Source organism: Hyperolius riggenbachi, chromosome 1 (assembly GCF_040937935.1).
Source record: "Hyperolius riggenbachi isolate aHypRig1 chromosome 1, aHypRig1.pri, whole genome shotgun sequence".
Lineage (NCBI taxonomy): Eukaryota > Metazoa > Chordata > Amphibia > Anura > Hyperoliidae > Hyperolius > Hyperolius riggenbachi.
The window spans coordinates 445,073,742-445,096,650 of record NC_090646.1 but is presented as its reverse complement, the minus strand read 5'-3'; the positions used below and the strand labels follow the sequence as shown (position 1 = coordinate 445,096,650).

General features: G+C 44.2%; 1 protein-coding gene across 6 annotated transcripts in view; it reads left to right on the top strand.

The window, feature by feature from the left end:
• Positions 1-22,909, top strand: part of SFI1 (SFI1 centrin binding protein) — a 145,840-nt gene that overhangs the window by 22,548 nt on the left and 100,383 nt on the right. For 3 of the 6 annotated variants that reach the window (XM_068238479.1, XM_068238463.1, XM_068238456.1), the window contains exons 2-3: positions 17,922-18,095; positions 21,558-21,629. In XM_068238479.1, the coding sequence (XP_068094580.1) occupies positions 17,950-18,095; positions 21,558-21,629 (218 nt within the window). In that variant the 5' untranslated portion in view covers positions 17,922-17,949. Of the gene's footprint in view, positions 1-16,486; positions 16,592-16,637; positions 16,749-17,921; positions 18,096-21,557; positions 21,630-22,909 lie in introns of those variants that run through there. The other 3 variants (XM_068238488.1, XM_068238449.1, XM_068238470.1) reach the window with 2 other exon arrangements.

The following is a 22,909-nucleotide window of genomic DNA, read 5'->3' as shown; positions in this document are numbered from 1 at the left end:
GGTGGGGGCTAGAGCTTTATTATTAAAAAAGCCATGGATATCAAGCTATTACCTGGCACACTTCTCCACATTCTCCAGGGGCACAGCAGTTCTTATCTCAAAATCTTTCACTGGTAAAGTTTTAAATGCTTATACTGACACCCAAGGTAATTACGTCATCATCAAATATAGTCTTGAGGGAAGGGTGTTTACTCTGGTCTCCATGTATATGCCACCACCCTTCAGAGTGCAAATCTTACAAAGCATGTCTACAAGGCTGCATACCTTCCTAGAAGGCCCATTACTTCTAATGGGTGACTTCAATGCGGTATTAGACCCAAACCTTGATAGACTTAGCAAAAGTAACAGATCATGCCCACCCCTACTAGATTGGATGAGTACGTACAATTTAACAGACATTTGGAGGTGGAAGCATCCCACGCGTAGGGAATTCTCCTGCTTCTCAGATAGCTATAAAACAATGTCGCGCATCGACTTAGCATTAGCTTTCCCAGACTTACTGCCTCAAGTTTTAGAGATTAACCAATTGTCACATGGCATATCTGATCATACACCACTACTCTGTACTCTTAATACCCCAAGCTCCATTTGCCCGGGCCTCTGGAGAATGGGTCAGATTTGGCTAGAAGATGAAACAGTATTGGCTGAATGTAAAAAAGGAATGCGTTACTATTGGAAGGAGAATGAGGGGTCTGCTTCTGTAGATATCTGTTGGGACGCCAGTAAAGCAGTTCTACGAGATAAATTTAGAGCAGCAATGTCTATAGTGAGAAACAATGACACGGCGTATCAGGAATATAAAAAAAGGGAGTCTGAGGACTGCAAAACACGTCTACTAGCCAACCCATCCCCCGAAACATACAAAGCATGGGAGGTAGCTCGTAAAAAACTAGAACTTACGCTGTTAACAAACATAAAAAGGAAAGATATAATTCAAACACAACAACAATTTGAATACGGCAATAAGTGCGGAAAATTACTAGCCTATTTTCTTAGAACCCACATTGAAGCAACCGCCATTCCCAGGATTGATCTGCCAGATGGACAATCAGTCACTATCAGCAGATATTGCTGATGCATTTAGAGAGTTCTATGAAAATATATATTCTTCCAGGATTAATTCGTACACAGACCTTACCTCAAATTTTTTAACTAATTTGCACCTGCCAACCCTAGAAATAGCCGATACTGAGCAACTAGATGCCCCCATTAGCGCAGATGAAATTAGTATGGCCATCTCGTTAATAAATACAGGCAAAGCACCGGGCCCTGGCGGGATTCCGGTGGAATGGTATATTAAAAATAAAGCGGACTTGGTCCCTAGATTAACTGCCCTCTTTGCAGATATATTTGCAAATGGTATTCTACCGGCCTCAATGCGTGAAGCTCTTATCACAATAATACTAAAACCTGGGAAAAACCCCTTTGAATGCGATTCTTATCGGCCTATTTCGCTGATCAATACTGATACAAAAATTCTGGCTAAAATCCTTGCAATCAGACTTGATAAAGTAATGCAAAAATTAATACATCCAGATCAGTGTGGTTTTATTGCAGGAAGGTCCACTAGACTTAACATAAGGAGACTATTTTCCAACATACAATATCCACATGCATGCGCGAGTACAAGAGTCATTCTCTCGTTGGATGCCAACAAAGCTTTTGATTCTATTGAGTGGCCATTTTTACTGCAAACTTTGGAGAGATTTGGATTTGGACCCGGGTTCCGCAAATAGATAACGATATTATACAATAGCCCAACAGCAAAAGTTAGGGTACATCAAACCATATCCCAAGAATTAAAAATAACAAGGGGGACCAGGCAAGGCTGCCCCCTATCTCCATTATTGTTCGCTTTGGCAATAGAGCCTCTGGCCCAGGCAGTCCGCCAATCTGACCAAATACATGGACTCTCTATAAATCATATAGAAGAGAACATTTCTTTGTATGCTGATGACATGCTGATTTATTTGGCAGATCCTGGGGACTCCTTGGCTGAGGTTCTAGAACTTTACGGACAATTTGGGCAAATATCAGGACTCACGATTAACTGGACCAAATCAGTGCTATTCCCACTAGATGATTTCGATCATTCCATTATATACTCAGCCTCCAAATTACAAATTGTGGATAAATTCAAATATCTTGGGATATGGATACACAAAAATATAAGCAGTTATGTAGACAATAATTTAACTCCCCTTATAAATAATACTGAACTGAAAATAAAACATTGGATGGCACTCCCCCTGAATCTATTGGGAAGAGTGTTTTCAATCAAAATGATTATAGCTCCAAAACTACTTTATGTTCTTCAAATGGCACCATGCTGGGTACAACAAAAACACTTTAAAAAGCTGGACTCTATAATCTCCTCTTTCCTGTGGAGTGGTGGTTCCCCTAGATTGGCTCTTGCAGTCCTCAGACTCCCCACCTCGCAAGGCGGGCTTGCACTACCTGACTTCTAGGTCTATTACTTGGCATCCCAGCTGGTCCCGATTTTTGGCTGGCTGGGTTCCTGCAGAACTGACTCAGCCATGAACACGGAGGCTGATATTGCATCCTCTTATGAAGCATTATGCAATGCAATCTACAGGGGGTCAGTACCCACAGGGGATAAAGGCACAACTCTTATAAAAAACACAGTTAAAATATACCAAAAAACACAAAAACTGTGTGACCCATTGCCAATGGCTATGTCTCCTAGTTTTCCACTATGGTTCAATAACAACTTGCCGGAGCTGTTGACAATCCCGGACATATCTTTTTGGTGTAGGCATAATATTAAATATGTTAACCAGTTGTACTCTGATGGCCTGTTCAAAGACTTCATAACACTCCGGCAGGAATTTAACCTCCCCCGGCATTCGCTGTTCAGATATCTTCCACTGCGGCACGCCATCAGAGCACAACTGGGCCTACAGCAAGTTCCCCTTATACCATCCTTATTAGAATCACTATTACTAAATAAAGAATCCACAAAATTAATATCAAAGTATTACAATTTTATTATGACTTACAAATACACAACCAGACGGGGTACATATAGAGATAGATGGCAGCGTGCAGATCCTGAAATAACAGACTCAGATTGGGAGGAATTCCAAACTACATACTTTGGCACAACTATTGCATCAAAAGATAGAATCATTCAAGTCAAATGGTTACACCATGCATATCTATCCCCTAGCAGGTTGGCGAAAATGAGTCAAGCCCAAGATGGAACGTGCTTTAAATGTGTTGCACCAAATGCGGATTTCATACACTCTGTATGGTCCTGTCCGCAAGTTCAAAAGTATTGGAAATCTGTTATTCATTTCCTGTCCACCAAGATAGGACTACCTGTGGTCCTTTCATTTCAAACATGCATGCTGGGTATACTGGGAGACATAGCCTGCGGGAAATACAAGAAAATTCTAATTAGAATCCTACTCTACTACGCTAGAAAAACTATAACGATAAATTGGAAACAACCTACTCCGCCGTTAATTAAAAATTGGATAAAACTAGTCAATGATGCGATACCTCTATATAAACTTACCTATCAGGCTAGAGCACAATTTAATAAGTTCAACAAGGTATGGAGTATTTGGGTAGACTCCTTTGAAACAATAGCACCTATCTCTAACTTAGATATTACAGCTATGGTACAGGACTTGCAAGTATAATATATGTATGATGGTTGAAAAACATAAAACTGTGTTGTCATATTTTTACTTGACAGATACAATGCCCAATTACATAATATATTATTATATAGATATATATGTACTTTGTATGTATAAAGTGGAATACAGCTGTCTCTTGTCATACAATTGATATATATGTTACGGCCAGAACCCGAAGTCTGGCCACTTCGGGTTCTGGCCGGTCAGTATGCGAAGTGGCCGGCTCATGCGGCCAATGTGTGAAACGGGCTTCAGTTTCGGACTTTGGCCGGCCAGAACGCGTTGTGACTTCACGTGGCCGGCCAAGTCCCGAAGTCCCGCTCACCGCCGCCAAGAAGCCCCGCTCACCTCATCCCCTGCTGCGGCTGCCGCTAACGTATTCAGACCTCTGATCAGGGCGACCGTAGCAGGGAGGCAGAGAGAGGCATAGCAGCTGCCAGCTCACGCGAGACCCGCTGGACCCGAACACTTCAATGCAGAAGTGACGTCATTAAACACTTCTTCTGCATTGGAAGTGTATGGGTCCGGGCGGGTAGCGTGCGCGCTGCTCTGCCTTTCTCCGCCTGGTGGTCGCCCTGATCGGAGGTCTGAGTACTTAGCGGCAGCAGGGGATGAGGTGAGCGGGGCTTCCTGGCGGCGCCTCCAGCAAAGCTCCCCCAGCCCAGTAAAGCTCCCCCCAGCCCAGTAAAGCTCCCCCAGCCCAGTAAAGTTCCCCCAGCCCAGTAAAGCTCCCCCAGCCCAGCAAAGCACCCCCAGCTATGCAAAGCCGCCCCCCCCCCCCCCCCCGACCATGCAAAGCATTTCCAGCCACGACCAGCCCAGCAAAGACCCCCCCCCCCCCCCAGCCATGCACAGTCCCCCAGCAAAGCACCCACCACAGCCATGCACAGCCCCCCCCCCAGCCATGCACAGAACACCCACAGCCATGCACAGCCCCCTAGCAAAGACCCCCCCCCAGCCATGCGCAGAACACCCACAGCCATGCACAGCCCCCTAGCAGAGCACCCACAGCCATGCACAGCCCCCCAGCAAAGCACCCACCACAGCCATGCACAGCCCCCCAGCAAAAAAACCCCCAGCCATGCGCAGCGCAGAACACCCACAGCCATACACAGCCCCCCAGCAGAGCACGCACAGCCCCCCAGCAAAGACCCCCCAGCTATGCACAGCCCCCAGCAGAGCACCCACAGCCCTGCACAGCCCCCAGCAGAGCACCCACAGCCCCCAGCAGAGCACCCCCAGCCATGCACAGCCCCCCAGCAAAGCACCCCCAGCCATGCACAGCCCCCCAGCAAAGCACCCACAGCCATGCATTCCACCTCATCTGTGACTAATCACCACTGTAATTTGATCTCTCCCCTGTGTCACCTGACTTCCACAGCAGAGCAGGTAATTTAAAAGCACAGGATGTTAACAATGTCTTCTCCCAAGAAAGCAGGATGTAGACACACCGCAGATTTATTGCAGGATTTGTATCAGCTGTAATTAAATGCTTTTCTTAGTATGCTGTATCTTTCAGAGCAGAGTGGAAGTGCCATTCATGGTGCTGGACAGGACCCGGGATGTTCTGGAATTTGTGCGTTTTGGACTTTGGCCGACTGACTTTGGCCGTGTCTAGAATTGGCCGGCCAATGTCAGAAATTCCCAGCATTTTGGACTTTGGCCGACGTCAAATCGGCCAGTTCTAGAAACGGCCGGCCAATTCTAGAATTGGCCGATTTCTGGTTTTGGCCGTAACATATATAATGTACGTTATTATGGCTAACGGAGGGAACGTGTTTTTGTTTTTAGTGTTGTTTGTGTGATCAAAATCAATAAAAAGTCTCTTAAAAAACAAAAACACAAATTGTGGTCATAACTTTCTAAGGCCTCTTTTCCACAAACTGTTTACAGGCAGTGGGATGCCTCTCAAACTCTCACAACTGCTTGCTGCTGCGTAGTCACTGCTCACTGCTGCCTGACAACTGATTGCTGAGCACACAGCTCAACAGTTTGTGGAAAAGAGGCCTTACTGTGAGGCTAAATGCACACAATGGCCTCTTTTCCATGAGCAGTTGATAGGCAGTGAAATGCCTCTCAAACTCTCACAACTGCTTGCTGCTGCCTGTCAACTGTTTACAGCTGCCTGGTAACTGCTTGCTGAGCACACAGTTCAACTGCCCATGGAAAACAGGAAAAAGTGGCCTGAATCTGTTGCGATGTGGGCACAAGGCCTCTTTTCCATGGGCAGTTGAACTGTGTGCTCAGTGAGCAGTTACCAGACAGCAGCGATCAGTTGTGAGAGTTTGGGCTTTTTCACATGGGCATTTGAACTGTGTGCTCACCAAGCAGCAGTGAGCATTTACCAGGCAGCAGCAAGCAGGTGAGAGAGTTCAACAGGCTTTTCACTGCCTATCAACTACCTGTGGAAAAGAAGCCTAAGGGCCCGTTTCCACTATAGTGAATCCGTATGCGTTGTCTGCATGCGGATTCGCATAGCCAATACAAGTGGATGGGCCTGTTTCCACTTGTCCAAAGTGCTGAGCGTTTTTCTGTGCGGAAAAAAATCTGCACGGCAGAGCCGTCAGAATTCGCTCCCCGCACACCGCTATGTGAATCGCACGCAATGCATTGAATAGGAAAATCGCATGCGTTTTTGGCATGTGATTTCGCATAGAAACTAATGTAAATTAACACAGGCAGTGACATGGTTAAAATCGCATATACCCTAACCTATGCGAAATCGCGGCAAAAAACACATGCGGAATCGCATCCGCATGCGATTTCGTCAGCGGTGAATTACCGGCGATTCCGCACCGCAATAGTGGAAACAGGCCCTAACCTGTGCTGTGTCCGGTTGTCCGCTGTTCAGCTCACGTAATTACAAACAGAATCCAATGCGCAGTGGTGGCAACACACACCTATAATCATGTCCATTACCTGATCATCGCAGTGTATTGCTTTGTAACTATAACTCATTAAATGTAAATATAAGTCATTATGCAACCTACATGATGTGTATATCACAGTTGCCAAATCATCCCGTTAAGTACTGACACATCTAACTTATGCAGGTTCTGGGGCTACTCAGGCCTGGAACCCACTAGAGCGATTTTGTGAGTGTTTAGTGAGCGATTCAAACCGCTAGCGATTTCCCTAAACGCTCAACTAATATTAATGGATAGGCCAAATTTCACTGGAGTGATTGAGTTTCCCAAAACGCAGGACATGCAGCATTTTTAGCGTTTAGCGTTTCTGCAATGTAAAGTATATAAATGCTGGCATAATCACTCATCAAAACCTACACAAGAGCGATTTTGCTAGCGTTTTGAAGTTACTGCACACTGTAAAAAAAATGTAAAATTGAAAGAACCAATCAGAATTAAAAACTCTAATCGCTACACAATCGCTGGCAAAAACCTTGCACTTTTTAAAATCACTGCCAAAAGCGCTCATGAAATCGATTACAAAACGCTCACACAACGCTAGCAATTGCGATTATCGATAGCGTTTTGTAGTGGGTTCCAGGCCTTACACATAATCAGTGCCTGAACTGTATATAACAAGCCACAAGACCTGTATAGTTCATGTGTCCATATTTAAGGCTGCTTTCACAGTGGGACGTTACAGGCGCACGTTAGAGCAGCCTGTAACGCAGCCCACCGCACACAGTAATGAATAATCAATGGGCTGATCACAGTGCCCACGTTGCATTACATTGTAACGCTGCACCTCAAGATAATGTACTGCATGCAGTACTTTATACGCGGCTATGCCGCATTAGACTGCTTGCACATGCTCAGTAATGTTGGGGAGAAGGGGAGAGCGGCCAGGCACATGGCTAATTAATATTCACTGCATGGTGTGACGTGCAGTGTTTACTTCCTGGAGCGGCCGCTCTGTGCGGCGATTGGCTGGCGGGACCACGTGATGCCGCATGCGTCCAAGAGTGCGCATCACGGCATCACGGACGCCAGAGTGAGCTGCACAACGTGGCTCAGTCTGACGTCCACATCCAGCACCACCAGGCGTTGCGTTAGGAGCACGTTATGCGACCATAACATCCCCTAAAACGCAACATCCTGGTGGGAAAGTAGCCTAAAGGGATGAGACGGCAACACTTCAATGTACCTCCTACATATGTACTAGGACTATTATCTGCCAGGGATTGGGGCTCAATCCTCTGGGTGACAGTGCAAGGCCGATTCTGTACAGACCGTTATAGAGGGTAGAGGAGGGCCGATGGCATACTACACGAAACAGGCAGAGCGAGTGGGGTGTGTACATTGCTAAAGGCTAGTCTCACAGTGGCCAGATGCATAAGGCACATGTTGTGATTGTGAACTGCAATGGACACTGTACATAGACATTAATACAAAGCATGCATGCAGCCAGTTAGAATAACTAGATCAGTACTATTTTGTTAGCCGGGCGCAACCACTAGGTGGCGTTAATTACTATTCCCTCTCCAGGCTGCCATGGATAGTAGGGAAAGATGTAACTCTGGTGGAGTTTTATCGCCACCTAGTGGATGCGCCCGGCTAACAGAAAAGAACCACGAGATCAGTTACAACACGGTACTGTGAACAGGCCAATAGAATTGTATGGGCAGTGAATTGACATGCAGAATTATTTTGTAACACAACTGAACACTGTGAACTAGGACAAAGGGTTCGATTCACAATAACATGTGCAGTAACTTTTTTTGGGGTGAAAAATTACCTCCAGTGATAAATTACTGACTTTTTTTAGAGTATTCACTAAATTTACAGAGTATGATAAATGTTTGATAAAAACGGGTGATAACAGTCGGTAATGTTGAGGTAAATATGTTAAAGGGAACCTAAACTGAGAGGGATATGGAGGTTTCCTTTTAAACAATACCAGTTGCCTGGCAGTGCTGCTGATCTCTTTGGCTGCAATAGTGGCTAAATCACACACCTGAAACAAGCATGCAGCTAATCCAGTCTGAGGGCTGGTGCACACAGAGCGGCTTTTTCAGCGTTTCTGCAGCCGCTTGCGGCTGCGGATCCACTTGGTCAATGTATCTCAATGGGGTGGTGCACACCAGAGCGGGAGGCGTTTTGCAGAAACTAATCCTCCCGGGGTGAGGCATTTTTTTGGATTTCGGATGCGTTTCTGCCTCAATGTTAAGTGTAGGAAAAACGCCTGTTCAGAGTGGTTTTGCCGGCATTTTTGTTACAGAAGCTGTTCAGTAACAGCTTTACTGTAACAATATATGAAAACTACTACACCAAAACCGCTACACAAAACGCTAGCTGAAACGCTACAGAAAAAGAATAAAAAGCGGTTCAAAATCTGCTAGCATTTTGCGGATCTGCTAGCGGGTTTTGGTGTGCACCAGGCCTGACTTCAGTCAGAGCACCTGATCTGCATGCTTGTTCAGGGGTTGTGGCTGAAAGTATTAGAGACACAGGATCAGCAGGCAACTGGTATTATTTTAAAAGGAAAAATCCATATCCTCAGTTCAGGTTCCCTTTAAGTGTTAAATAACTTTGCGATATTCCGTCGGTAATATGTGCGGAAATAAAGCTGTTTTGATCACTGTAGGGCAGCCCATATGCTTTCCACCCATTACACAGAGAGGACCCAGGGAAGCCTGTCACATTTAAAGTGGGACTTCAACTCTTGCGCAGGACAGAAGGAAACCATATAGAAATGCACCCAGTATGTTTATAGAGAGTTTGGCCTGTCTAATTCCCCCTCATATGTGAATAATCCCGATTGTAATTTGAGCTCTCAGCTGTAATTTGAGCTCTCAGCTGTGCCAGCTGGCTGCCTCAGCAGAGCAATGAATTTGTAAACACAGGACGATAACCCTATGTCTGCTTTCATGAAAGCAGGAAGTACACACACTGGAGAATTTTTGCTGGATTTGTACCAACTGTAACAAAGAAATGTTTTTGTTTAAAAGTTATGCTTTTGCTTATCTTTTAGAGCACAGAGAAATTTCCTCCTCGGCATCTATAAAATCATCTAAAAGACTGTACGAGGTCTGAAAGTGCGCCTTGAGATTAGACACACTCGTCTTCTCTGTAAAATTGACATTAACTCAAGCAAACAAAGCTCAAAAGGCTCCATCCTAAATGCCAACAGCAAAGAAGTGAAAATGATCACCTACCAAAAATCCTTAACCCATTCCGGTTCCGTGGTTTTCACGAGAGAAATGTTCACCTCCCATTCATTAGCCTATAACTTTATCACTACTTATCACAATGAACTGATCTATATCTTGTTTTTTCCGCCACCAATTAGGCTTTCTTTGGGGGTACATTTTGCTAAGAGCCACTTTACTTTAAACGCATTTTAACAGGAAGAATAAGAAAAAATGGAAAAATTCATTATTTCTCAGTTTTCAGCCATTATAGTTTTAAAATAATACATGCCTTCATAATTAAAACTCACGTATTGTATTTGCCCATATGTCCCGGTTATTACACCGTTAAAATTATGTCCCTATCACAATGTATGGCGACAATATTTTATTTGGAAAGAAAGGAGCATTTTTTCCATTTTGCATCTATCACTATTAACAAGTTTAAAATAAAAAAAAAAATATAGAAATATTTCATCTTTACATTGATATTTAAAAAGTTTAGACCCTTAGGTAAATATTTACATGGTTTTTTTTATTGTAATGGTTTTTTTTTTTTTTTAGAGTAAACATTTTATTTGGGTAGTTTTGGGAGGGTGGGGGGTAAACAATAGATTTATAATGTAAATGTGTGTTCATTTTAATTTATTTTTATTTTCAGTTGTAGTATTACTTTTTGGCCACAAGATGGCGGCCATGAGTTTGTTTACATGACGTCACTCTAAGCGTAACACGCTTAGAGTGGCGCATCGGGGAGGGAACAGCCAGAAAAGGCGCAGCTTCCGAGAGAAGCTGTCGCTTTTTCAGCGGGGGAGAGGAATCAGTGATCGGGCACCATAGCCCGATACATTGATTCCCTGGCTACCGAATCCGCGGCCGGGAGTGCGCGTGCACGCGCGGTAGCGCACATGGTTCCTGGACGTAGTTTCTACGTCCAGGAACCAAAATAGTTTAATTAACACCAACTATTCAATTGAGAATCTCAAATTAGAGATACATTTTGGAGGTAATTACCACACTTTTACCGCAAGAGGTAATTTAGGGAGAAAAAAAATGGTGAATTTCAAAATGGAGACTTTTATCACTACCTAAATTACCTCATGCGGTATCTCATTGTGAATAGAGCCCAAAGAGTCTGACGGCACTATCACCAGTGAGAGAGTCTGAGACTGCACTGACACTTCCCTGACAAGTGGTAACTGAAGGAGATTAAAAACTTTGCCCAGTTAATGGGCGAAAGCAAGTCACCTACGTGCTGCCATTTGGAAAGCACAGCTCTAAATTATCGCATTGTATAGCATTTTTTAGTTTATGTGACTGAAAATATGAAGCAGACAGGCCTTTTGTCCAAATATTCCCGCTCTAAAATGTGTTCTCTCTCATCTCAGAAAATATCCCGATATTCTAATGCCAATCTATGCACAGTCATGTACGCTGTATGTAAACGCGTGCGTGAAATAGAGGCACAAGGAGCCAAAATCTTAATAAAAGACAATGATCGTTTGCAACTGGGTGCAAAGTGAAGCCGAAAACATGTAAACGATAAGTATCGTTTTAAAACAGACGGGAAATGAAAGCAAAAATATTTACTTTAAGAACTGTTTAAAAATACAGCTTAACCTAACCATACTCTCACACAGAACCCTCTGCTGGTGGTGCCTAGACCTCCCCCTGGTAGTGCCTAACCCTAAGGCCCCCCCTCCTACAACCACCGGTGGTGCCTAACCCTAAGACCCCATGGTGGTGCCTACCCCCCCAGCATAAACACCTTTCCTTCCTGACTCTTAACCCTAACCATTACCCCCTGCACAAACACCCTTGCAAACGTAGAAAAAATAACATTTTTGATAACGTAAAATTTGATAACGTAAAACTAAATATTATAACCAAGTATATTGTTGCAAGTTTGAAAACCGTAACATATTTCAAAAGCGTTAATGTTCAAATGTTGAAAATTATATTTATTAGGCGCCCATACTTCTACTTTGGGTGGCCGTATTAACAATATTTGCATTAGAGCCTATGAGGTGCCCAAATCATCCACTAGCTGCAGGCGCCCACATTTCCTGCTTCCATGTAAACACTGATGAGAAGAAAGTTCAATTCAAGGTCACAATGGATTGGGTTTATGAAATCTATGAGCCTGACCAATCAGGAGACAGCATGACTTTTGCCATTAGCTCTGCTGTTTTGTAAAGAAGATGTTAATATTTGAATTAGATTTGACTGTTTTTATCTCAAGCTGTCAACTTGTGTAAAATTTCTTGGAAGTTGCGTTTTCAAGTAAAAACCAGAGTCTCTTGTGAAGCTTATGTTTTTGGTTTTCTTCAGAGCAAGGCTCTATGCTGTACAGCACACTGTGTACTGGCGTGCTTTAGTGCATGTCTGAGTGTGTACTAGTGTGCCGTAGTGTGCATGTGTGGGTTTACTGGTGTGTAGTAATGTGTCTGTACTCAGGGCAAAGGCTGAAGAGGCGCCACCCTCTAGGTGCAGTGCCGTGAGAGCGCATTCCTCTCCAATTTTGTTCTCCCCACTGGCCCATCCCCCTGTCCCAAAGTAGTGGTGGTGGCGGTGGGGCACAGTCAATGGCAAGTCCAGCCACCGATGAGCAATTGGCATCCGACACCTAGTTGCAGGGCAACTTGAGGAAAGCCACCTTTGTCAACTATCCCGCTGGCGTTGCGCTCTTTCTGCACATGGGTACGCTGATTTGTCTGCAGGAGACCATGCAGCAGTCAGAGATGGTGTTGGAGCAGAGAGTTGAAACCCTCATCCTCCCCAGCATCCTAGGGAACAGGAATAGGGCTGGTTGAACTAAAGCCTGTAGAGGCAGTGGTGGGGGGTGCATTTTAGTGTCTTTACCTCTGTTGCTGGAGAGCCTTGCCCTGGGCGGAGGTGTGTGTGTGTGTGTGTGTGTGTGTGTGTGTGTGTGTGTGTGTGTGTGTGTGTGTGTGTGTGTGTGTGTGTGTGTGTGTGTGTGTGTGTGTGTGTGTGTGTGTTTTTTTTTTTTTATCACAAGCCTATGACTATGGACATGGAAAGCTCTGGATCCTAGCCTTCCCTGTCCTCCCTTTCTCCACTGCCATCACCCCCGCTTAAATGTAATGCTTCGGAAGCACTCATATCCTTGAGTGCTTCCAAAGATAGGAGTAATGTTCCCTTTATTTCCTATATGTAGCTTAACATTTCCTGCATTTCCTATATGGGGCACAAGGTTTCCTGACTCACATGTATGGGGTGTAACATTTTCTACATTTGCTATATGTGGCGCAATGTTTGACCAAGCCCAAAATTGTATACATGGCCATGCCCATTTTTTTCTGCAGTGCACTAAGCAGGACTTCTGAGGGGGTGGGGGAGCACAAAAACTGGCTTTGTCCCCGGGTGCTCAAAACCCTAGCTACGCCTAGGCTGCGAAAAGGAAGAGGAAGACAGATAGGAGGGTAATAGAGGCAGAGAGTAGCCTCAGCAGAGCATCTACAGTAGTCAGGAAAAGTAAGACTGAGAAGGACAGAACCAGACCAAAGGACCACAAGGCAAACCGCAGACGCCTGCACTCCGTGCTACAGAAAAGTGGTTAGGAGATGGCAGGAGGAGACCTAACACGTCTCATGTCTACAAAGAGGTCATTGACTTTTTATATTCAGAAGAGTCCTGAAATGTGCCAATGGATCCAGTCCTGGCTGTACACTTATTCTCACCCATGTAACTCCAAGGGTTGGTAGGGCACCTGTCCATCACCTGTGACAAACACTAGTAGCTGCATTGGCATTGACTGGCACAGCTGACATGCACAGAATACATCACCCTCAGCCTTTTGTGGAAAGAGCCCTGAATGAAGTAGAGATAATGAAAACCTAGAGTTGCAATTATGAAATACAGTTATGCTACAATATACCTTGTACAGCGCTGTGTAATATGTTGGCGCTATATAAATACAGGTGCTCCTCAAAAAATTAGCATATTGTGATAAAGTTCATTATTTTCTGTAATGTACTGATAAACATTAGACTTTTATAGATTTTAGATTCATTACACACAACTGAAGTAGTTCAAGCCTTTTATTGTTTTTCTTATTGATGATTTTGACATGAAAACCCCAAATTCCTATCTCAAAAAATAAGCATATTTCATCCGACCAATAAAAGAAAAGTGTTTGTAAAACAAAAAAAGTCAACCTTCAAATAATTATGTTCAGTTATGCACTCAATACTTGGTTGGGAATCCTTTTGCAGAAATGACTACTTCAATGCAGCGTGGCATGGAGGCAATCAGCCTGTGGCACTGCTCAGGTGTTATGGAGGCCCAGGATGCTTCGATAGCGGCCTTAAGCTTATCCAGAGTGTTGGGTCTTGCGTCTCTCAACTTTCTCTTCACAATATCCCACAGATTCTCTATGGGGTTCAGGTCAGGAGAGTTGGCAGGCCAATTGAGCACAGTAATACCATGGTCAGTAAACCATTTACCAGTGGTTTTGTCACTGTGAGCAGGTGCCAGGTCGTGCTTAAAAATGAAATCTTCATCTCCTTAAAGCTTTTCAGCAGATGGAAGCATGAAGTGCTCCAATATCTCCTGATAGCTAGCTGCATTGACCCTGCCATTGATAAAACACAGTGGACCAACACCAGCAGCTGACATGGCACCCCAGACCATCACTAACTGTGGGTACTTGACACTGGACTTCAGGCATTTTGGCATTTTCCTCTCCCCAGTCTTCCTCCAGACTCTGGCACCTTGATTTCCGAATGACATGCAAAAGTTGCTTTCATCCGAAAAAAGTACTTTGGACCACTGAGCAACAGTTCAGTGCTGCTTCTCTGTAGCCCAGGTCAGGCGCTTCTGCCGCTGTTTCTGGTTCAAAAGTGGCTTGACCTGGGGAATGCGGCACCTTTAGCCCATTTCCTGCACACGCCTGTACACGGTGGCTCTGGATGTTTCTGCTCCAGACTCAGTCCACTGCTTCTGCAGGTCCCCGAAGGTCTGGAATCGGTCCTTCTCCACAATCTTCCACAGGGTCCGGTCTCCTCTTCTCATTGTGCAGCGTTTTCTGCCACACTTTTTCCTTCCCACAGACTTCCCACTGAGGTGCCTTGATACAGCACTCTGGGAACAGCCTATTCGTTCAGAAATTACTTTCTGTGTCTTACCCTCTTGCTTGAGGGTGTCAATGATGGCCTTTTGGACAGCAGTCAGGTCGGCAGTCTTAAGCCTGGTGCACACCAAAAACCGCTAGCAGATCCGCAAAATGCTAGCAGATTTTGAAACGCCTTTTCTTCTTTTTCTGTAGCGTTTCAGCTAGCGTTTTGCGGTTTTGTGTAGCGGTTTTGGTGTAGTAGATTTAATATATTGTTACAGTAAAGCTGTTACTGAACAGCTTCTGTAACAAAAACGCCGGCAAAACCGCTCTGAACAGGCGTTTTTCAGAGCGGTTGCGGTTTTCCTATACTTAACATTGAGGCAGAAACGCATCCACAATCCAAAAAATGCCTCACCCCAGGAGTATGCGTTTCTGCAAAACGCCTCCCGCTCTGGTGTGCACCAGCCCATTGAAATACATTACCGAAGCGTATCCACAGCCGCAAGCGGATCGCAAACCGCAGCCGAACCGCTCTGGTGTGCACTAGGCCTAACCCATGATTGCGGTTTTGAGTAATGAACCAGGCTGGGAGTTTTTAAAAGCCTCAGGAATCTTTTTCAGGTGTTTAGAGTTAATTAGCTGATTCAGATGATTAGGTTCATAGCTCGTTTAGAGAACCTTTTCATGATATGCTAATTTTTTGAGATAGGGATTTGGGGTTTTCATGAGCTGTATGCCAAAATTATTAATATTAACCTCCCTGGCGGTAAGCCCGAGCTGAGCTCGGGCTATGCCGCGCAGGGGGAGATCTCAGCCCCTGGTGGGGCGATTTTTATTCTGTAAATTGCTGTGCGCGCAGCCAGCACTTTGCTAGCCACGCGCACAGCTTGATCGCCGCCGCTCTGCGGCGATCGGCCGCACGCAGCGGCGAAAGAGGGCCCCCCCCCCCCGCCAGAGCCCTGCGCTGCCCGGACCAATGAGTTCCGGGCAGCGCTATGGGCTGGATCGGAGGTGTCTGACGTCAGGACGTCGGCTGACGTCCATGACGTCATCCCGATCGTCGCCATGGCGACAGGAGAAGCCAAACAGGGGAACGCGTTGTATACGCGTTCCCCTGTTTGCTATAGATGCCGGCGACGATCGCACTAGAGGGACACATGCGCCCTCTAGTGGTGTTTCATGTAGCTACCACTCTGGTAGCTTTACATGAAACAAAAAAAAAAAAATTAAAAAAAAAAGTTTTTTTGCCAATTTGGCAAAAAAAATTAACCGCCAGGGAGGTTAAAACAATAAAAGGCTTGAACTACTTCAGTTGTGTGTAGTTGTGTGTAGTGAAACTAAAATATATGAAAGTCTAATGTTTATCAGTACATTACAGAAAATAATGAACTTTATCACATGCAAATTTTTTGAGAAAGAACTGTACTTTAAAAAATTAAATTAATAATGCTACCTGGGCCCTTTAATTGTCGGGGCGACAATTAAAGGGCCCAGGTAGCATTATTAATTTAATTTTTAGTAATAATAAAAAAAAATGAGTATAAAAAAAACAGAACCTTGGTGTAATACTCGCAAGTTAGCAGTAGATGGCGTTGTAATACATTTTTAGTGGCGTCCTACAACCTAGACAACGAGCGGGAAGGGGAGCGCGGATGTTGTGTGAGGCGGAGTAGCCGGAACAGGCAGAGACTGATGGATGGGGAGTTCGCTGACAGCGCTGGCATATTTTCGGGGGCTACGCTGAGAAGTCGGGTAGCTATACACGTGCACTGGAATGTATAGGTCGTGATGTTTCTTGTCATGCAGTGTATTCCTCTCCTTGCTGCTAAATCAGCGTGTGAACTATAGTTTCTCAACTCAAGCACAATGCGCACTGTGCTGGTTGGACGAGGGGGAAATGATTGGTCAAGTAAATAAATATTTAGATAGTTGTAGTAATAGTATTGCGTTATGGGGAATTTGAGATGCATTCGGCTGGATTCATACTTGCGTTATGTATGTATACTGCAATGCCACCTTTGCAGGTTGTAAGAAAGAAGTGTATACATACATACATACATACATTACATTACATACCATACATACATGTTATCCTAAAACTTATTGCATGCAGCAAGTTATAATAGCGGGATCTGTTACAGCACAGCGATGTTAACATGCCTGTAGAAATCTATGGGCAATTATTATTATTGATTTTTAAAGCGCCAAGCTGCTAACATATTCCATGGCAATGAGTTCACCTGCAGAATAGGTCCTTCCACACTGTATATGTTATGTTGCGATACCATTGCAATGGAACGTTGGCAAAAAGTCGCACCGCATGTTAAACATGCAAAGCAACTATACAGTGAAACATACAGTACAATAAGTATGCCTCACTGCCACTGTAAATGTGCACGTTGTGCGATAAATGTACAGCATGCTGTGCGTTACCCTGGCGGGACACACTACACCTAAGGCCTGGATCCCACTACAAAAAGCTATCGCTAATCGCAATTGCTAGCATTTGTATGAGCGGTTTGCAAGCGATTTCATGAGCGTTTTCAGTAGCGATTTTAAAAAGTTTATTCAATTTGCCAGCGGGTGTGTAGCGATTAGTGTTTTTAATTCTGATTGGTCCTTTCAATTAATTTTGTTACAGTGTGCAGTAACGTCAAAACGCTAGCAAAATCGCTCTGTGCAGGTTTTGATGAGCGATTATGCTAGCGTATGTATACTTAACATTGCAGAATCGCTAACACTAAATGCGAAAACTGCTGCATGTCCTGCGTTTTGTGATTTGGTAATCGCAATCGCTCCAGTGGAATTTAGCCCAGCTGAGCGTTTAGCGAAATCGCTAGCGGTTTGAATCGCTCCCTAAATGCTCAGAAAATCACTCTAGTGGGTTTGAGCCCTAACAGTAATGTGAATGTACTATAGGAATATCATTACGTTGCGTTGGGATGCAATGTTATTGTCCATTGCAATGGATTCAGTGTGAAAGGACCCTTATTATATGGTTATAGTGTGATGCCCCCTTACACAGAGGGATACATATTATAATATGTTAGAATCGCTGCTCTAAGCTGTGGTGTGTAAATAGTTTTAGGAGGCTACCTCATCAGAACAAGATGAATAATCGAGGCAGAGCTAAGCTTCAGCCTGGGGGTCCACGAGCAGCTGGTGGCTTCAAACCAACAAAGAGCACACGTCCAGGCCAGTACCGTGTTACCTACACCTGGAACCGAGGAGGGCGACTGAAGGAGCTGCGAATCAGGTGAGGTCAGCTTACTCTTGTCAACTGTTGAAAAAGTAGTAGCAGAAGGTAGAAAATGATATACTTGTTTAACTCTCCAGAAAACTGCTGGTTGCTGAGCATAATCCACAGAGATCCAAAACTCTGTCTTCCTGACACTTTTGTAACTGGTAGGAAGAAGTCTGTGCGCTCCTTTTTCAAATTACACCATCACTCTCTTTCTGGCCACGTGAATTGTGGGAAGGTTTCGGGAATGGGTTTGTCTGACTGAGTTGTTTTCATCTGATCTTTCCCCAAATCCCTATGATTAGAAGTGGGGCAAGTGTAATTGCAACAATATATTGAAGAGGCCTTGTTCTGCAGGGTCCCTCACTAGTAGGGATGGCAATGCTTAGGAAAACTCATGGAGAAATATATGATTAGTTTCAGTGTTCTCCCCAGAATCTTTTTCCAGCCGGGTGGCATAAAAAAGTAGCCGGGTGGGGCGCGATGAGAGAATGCAGGACCAGTGCTTGTATGTGCAACTTTGTTCACAGCATAGGAGGAGGTTAGCTGATGACAGCCGGGTGCTCACCAAAACTAGCTGGGTGGAGCACCCGGCCAAAAGAGCCTGGGGAGAACACTGAGTTTGATCAGCCGATTGATTTGTTCAAACTGATCATGTACTACTCCATGAGCATTGCCAACCCTACTCATTAGTATTGTCATTGCATTGTGAGAAGAAAAGCAACTGGCATTCCCCCTTCTGTTGTGGACTGGGTTTTGCAGTGTTTTTTTTTTCCCATGATAAATGCGTTTTTTGTTTTGTTTTGTTTTTTCTGTACATTTTAGTGATTTTTGAGCTATCGCAATTTGTTTGTTTTTTTTAACGTTGAAATCGCTCTAAAATCACCAAAAAGTGATTCATGCTCCACGCTTGCGTTGAACGGGAATTGCTGTTGATCGTGGCAGTGAGATCACTGCCATATAATTATCGCTACACTAGCGATCGCCGGTGATTGGGGGAAAATGGCTGCTAATCACCCCAGTATGAATGGGCCCTTATTTTTTTTTTTTTGGGGGGGGGGGGGGGCAGCACAGTGATGTAGTGGTTAGCACTCTTTCCTTGCAGTGCTTGGTTACTGGCATAACTCATATCACAGCAAGGTCAACTTCAGGAAGCAGTTTGTATGTTCTCCCTTTGTCTGTGGGTTTCCTCCGGGCACTCTGGTTTATTCCCACACCCCAAAAACAGTAATTATGAACATTTAGTCTGAAAGCACACTTCTGTCCTTCGTCTGACCTAGACTGCTAGGCAGAGTTCAGCATCCTTGCAATACAATATACTGTAATACCTATGAAAGTTGTTTATAGTGCCAACCTTCCAGTGTTGTAAATAAACTGGGGAGCGAGTGGTCATGTGACCAAGCTTTTGGACCTTTTTAGTACAACTGTAGCAAGAGGTACAGTGGTGTGAAAAACTATTTGCCCCCTTCCTGATTTTTTTATTCTTTTGCATGTTTGTCACACTTAAATGTTTCTGCTCATCAAAAAACGTTAACCATTAGTCAAAGATAACATAATTGAACACAACATGCAGTTTTAAATGATGGTTTTTATTATTTAGTGAGAAAAAAAACTCCAAACCTACATGGCCCTGTGTGAAAAAGAAATTGCCCCCTGAACCTAATAACTGGCTGGGCCACCCTTAGCAGCAATAACTGCAATCAAGCGTTTGCAATAACTTGCAACAAGTCTTTTACAGCGCTCTGGAGGAATTTTGGCCCACTCATCTTTGCAGAACTGTTGTAATTCAGCTTTATTTGAGGGTTTTCTAGCATGAACCGCCTTTTTAAGGTCATGCCACAACATCTCAATAGGATTCAGGTCAGGACTTTGACTAGGCCACTCCAAAGTCTTCATTTTGTTTTTCTTCAGCCATCCAGAGGTGGATTTGCTGGTGTGTTTTGGGTCATTGTCCTGCTGCAGCACCCAAGATCGCTTCAGCTTGAGTTCACGAACAGATGGCCGGACATTCTCCTTCAAGATTTTTTTGGTAGACAGTAGAATTCATGGTTCCATTTATCACAGCAAGCCTTCCAGGTCCTGAAGCAGCAAAACAACGCCAGACCATCACACTACCACCACCATATTTTACTGTTGGTATGATGTTCTTTTGCTGAAATGCTGTGTTACTTCGACGCCAGATGTAACGGGACACGCACCTTCCAAAAAGTTCAACTTTTGTCTCGGCGGTCCACAAAGTATTTTCCCAAAAGTCTTGTCAATCATTGAGATGTTTTTTTAGCAAAATTGAGACGAGCCTTAATGTTCTTTTTGCTTAAAAGTGGTTTGCGCCTTGGATATCTGCCATGCAGGCCATTTTTGCCCAGTCTCTTTCTTATGGTGGAGTCGTGAACACTGACCTTAATTGAGGCAAGTGAGGCCTGCAGTTCTTTAGATGTTGTCCTGGCGTCTTTTGTGGCCTCTCGGATGAGTTTTCTCTGCGCTTTTGGGGTAATTTTGGTCGGCCGACCACTCCTGGGAAGGTTCATCACTGTTCAATGTTTTTGCCATTTGTGGACTATGGCTCTCACTGTGGTTTGCTGGAGTCCCAAAGCTTTAGAAATGGCTTTATAACCTTTACCAGACTGATAGATCTCAATTACAGTACTTTTGTTCTCATTTGTTCCTGAATTTCTTTGGATCTTGGCATGATGTCTAGCTTTTGAGGTGCTTTTGGTCTACTTCTCTGTGTCAGATAGCTCCTATTTAAGTGATTTCTTGATTGAAACAGGTGTGGCAGTAATCAGGCCTGGGGGTGACTACAGAAATTGAACTCAGGTGTTATAAACCACAGTTAAGTAATTTTTTAACAAGGGGGGCAATCACTTTTTCACACAGGGCCATGTAGGTTTTGAGGTTTTTTTTCTCTCTAAATAATAAAAACCATCATTTAAAACTGCATTTTGTGTTTAATTATGTTATCTTTGACTAATAGTTAACGGTTTTTGATGAGCAGAAACATTTAAGTGTGACAAACATGCAAAAGAATAAGAAATCAGGAAGGGGGCAAATAGTTTTTCACACCACTGTATATGGAGGCTGACATATTTATTTCCATTTATTTATTTATTGTATTAGTTGCCTGGCTATCTTGCTGATCCTCTGCCTGAAATACTTTTAGCCATAGACCCACAAGCATACGCAGATCAGGTATTTCTGACAAGATTAGCTCCTTGCAGAACTTCAGTTGTCCTTTAAAATAAAAAAACTTTAAAAAATGTATACAGAATTGTAACCCTCCTCCGCTAAAAACTAACTAACAATAAAAATTTTGGACAGAATTCCACTTCATCATTCTCCTACATTTATACATATACCGTAATGCATGGGATTTTCTTTATCTCTTTATAATTATCTTTTCATGATTTTTTTTTTTTTTTTAAATTTACTTATTAGTGAGTGCTACCTTATGTGATTAGTTTGCCTCTTAACCTGCAGACACCTCGCTAGAAAGTTCCTGTATCTCTGGATAAGAAAAGCCTTTGGAAGGGTTCGGTTGTCTACTGCTAGGTAAATATACTTTTTCTTTCACTGTTCTTTATGTGTACTATAAGCTAAACTTCCCCTGTTCCTAAGAATGAGCACTAACGGCTGAAAGTATGCCTGAACATATGACATCATGAGACAAATATAGGTACATATAGTACTTTTCCTACTAATATAATACTTGTCCTACTAACAACTCGTTTGAGGTCAGTGTTTAAAAAAATAAATACAAAAATTCAAAATTCATTCAAAATTTTACTCCTTACAATATAAATAATACCATATATACTTTTGAATAAACTGGAATAATTTTGCTCTTAAAATAAACCCCTAAATCTCAGTTTATACACGGGCCATACCTAGTGTCTGTTGTCGTTCCCCCCCTGCTCTACAGAGTACCTGTTGTCTGGTGGTTTCCCCATTCATTCTTCAACCCTGGAGTTTAGTGGCCACCCACCTTCCCTCCCCACATTTGTAAAGTACAGACAGCGGAGGCAGTGGAAGAGTATCTCGCTTGATCCGGGGCGAGACACACTGCAAGCATCTCCTCCATGTGCAGTGTGTCCCGGTCCTGTTAATTTCAGCATTGGTGATTAGTGTGGGGGGCCTTCACCAGAGCATCCCACAAACGATAAAGGGCCATCAGCCCTAAGGAGTGATGGACTACTTTTCTGCCTAGTGGTCAGCAGATCATGACCTCTGAGAGTAGCCCTCCGGTGATGAGAACTGGAGGTTGACCCCACAGTGTGTGAAGGAGAGGCAGGAAAGAATGGAGGGCAGCACTGGCTGGCAGGACGGATTGGAAGGTAGGACTGGCAGGACGGACTGGAATATGGGGTTTTGACTGACTGGTGTACAGACAGACAGGACTCACTGGCAGGTGTTCTGACTGACAGGACCGTGACTGACTTGCGGATGCACAGACTGGTAGGACTGAGGCTGACTGACAGACCTGTGACAGACCTACAAGACAGGACAGAGTGGCAATACGCCATGGCTGTAAGGCAGAACTGCACTGGACTCTGTTTGGCCAGGGTTTTAATAACTCTGGCCTTTGCGCCAGTGGCAGAGCTCAGCCCCCTACTATGCACATAAGAGACAGGTGTGGGCGCACCCCAGGAGCACACCTGATAACACAGGTTCTGGCTGAGTCCTGGGAACGGCATCTGAGGACACCACAGTGACATAGGAACCTGGCACTGGACCATCTGGGAGGTGAGTGTGACACAGTGTGTCTGGCCCTGGATCAGGTGATCTGGTCTCTCACCAGCTCTGCTGCCTGTACTCGGAAATTAGGGGATGCA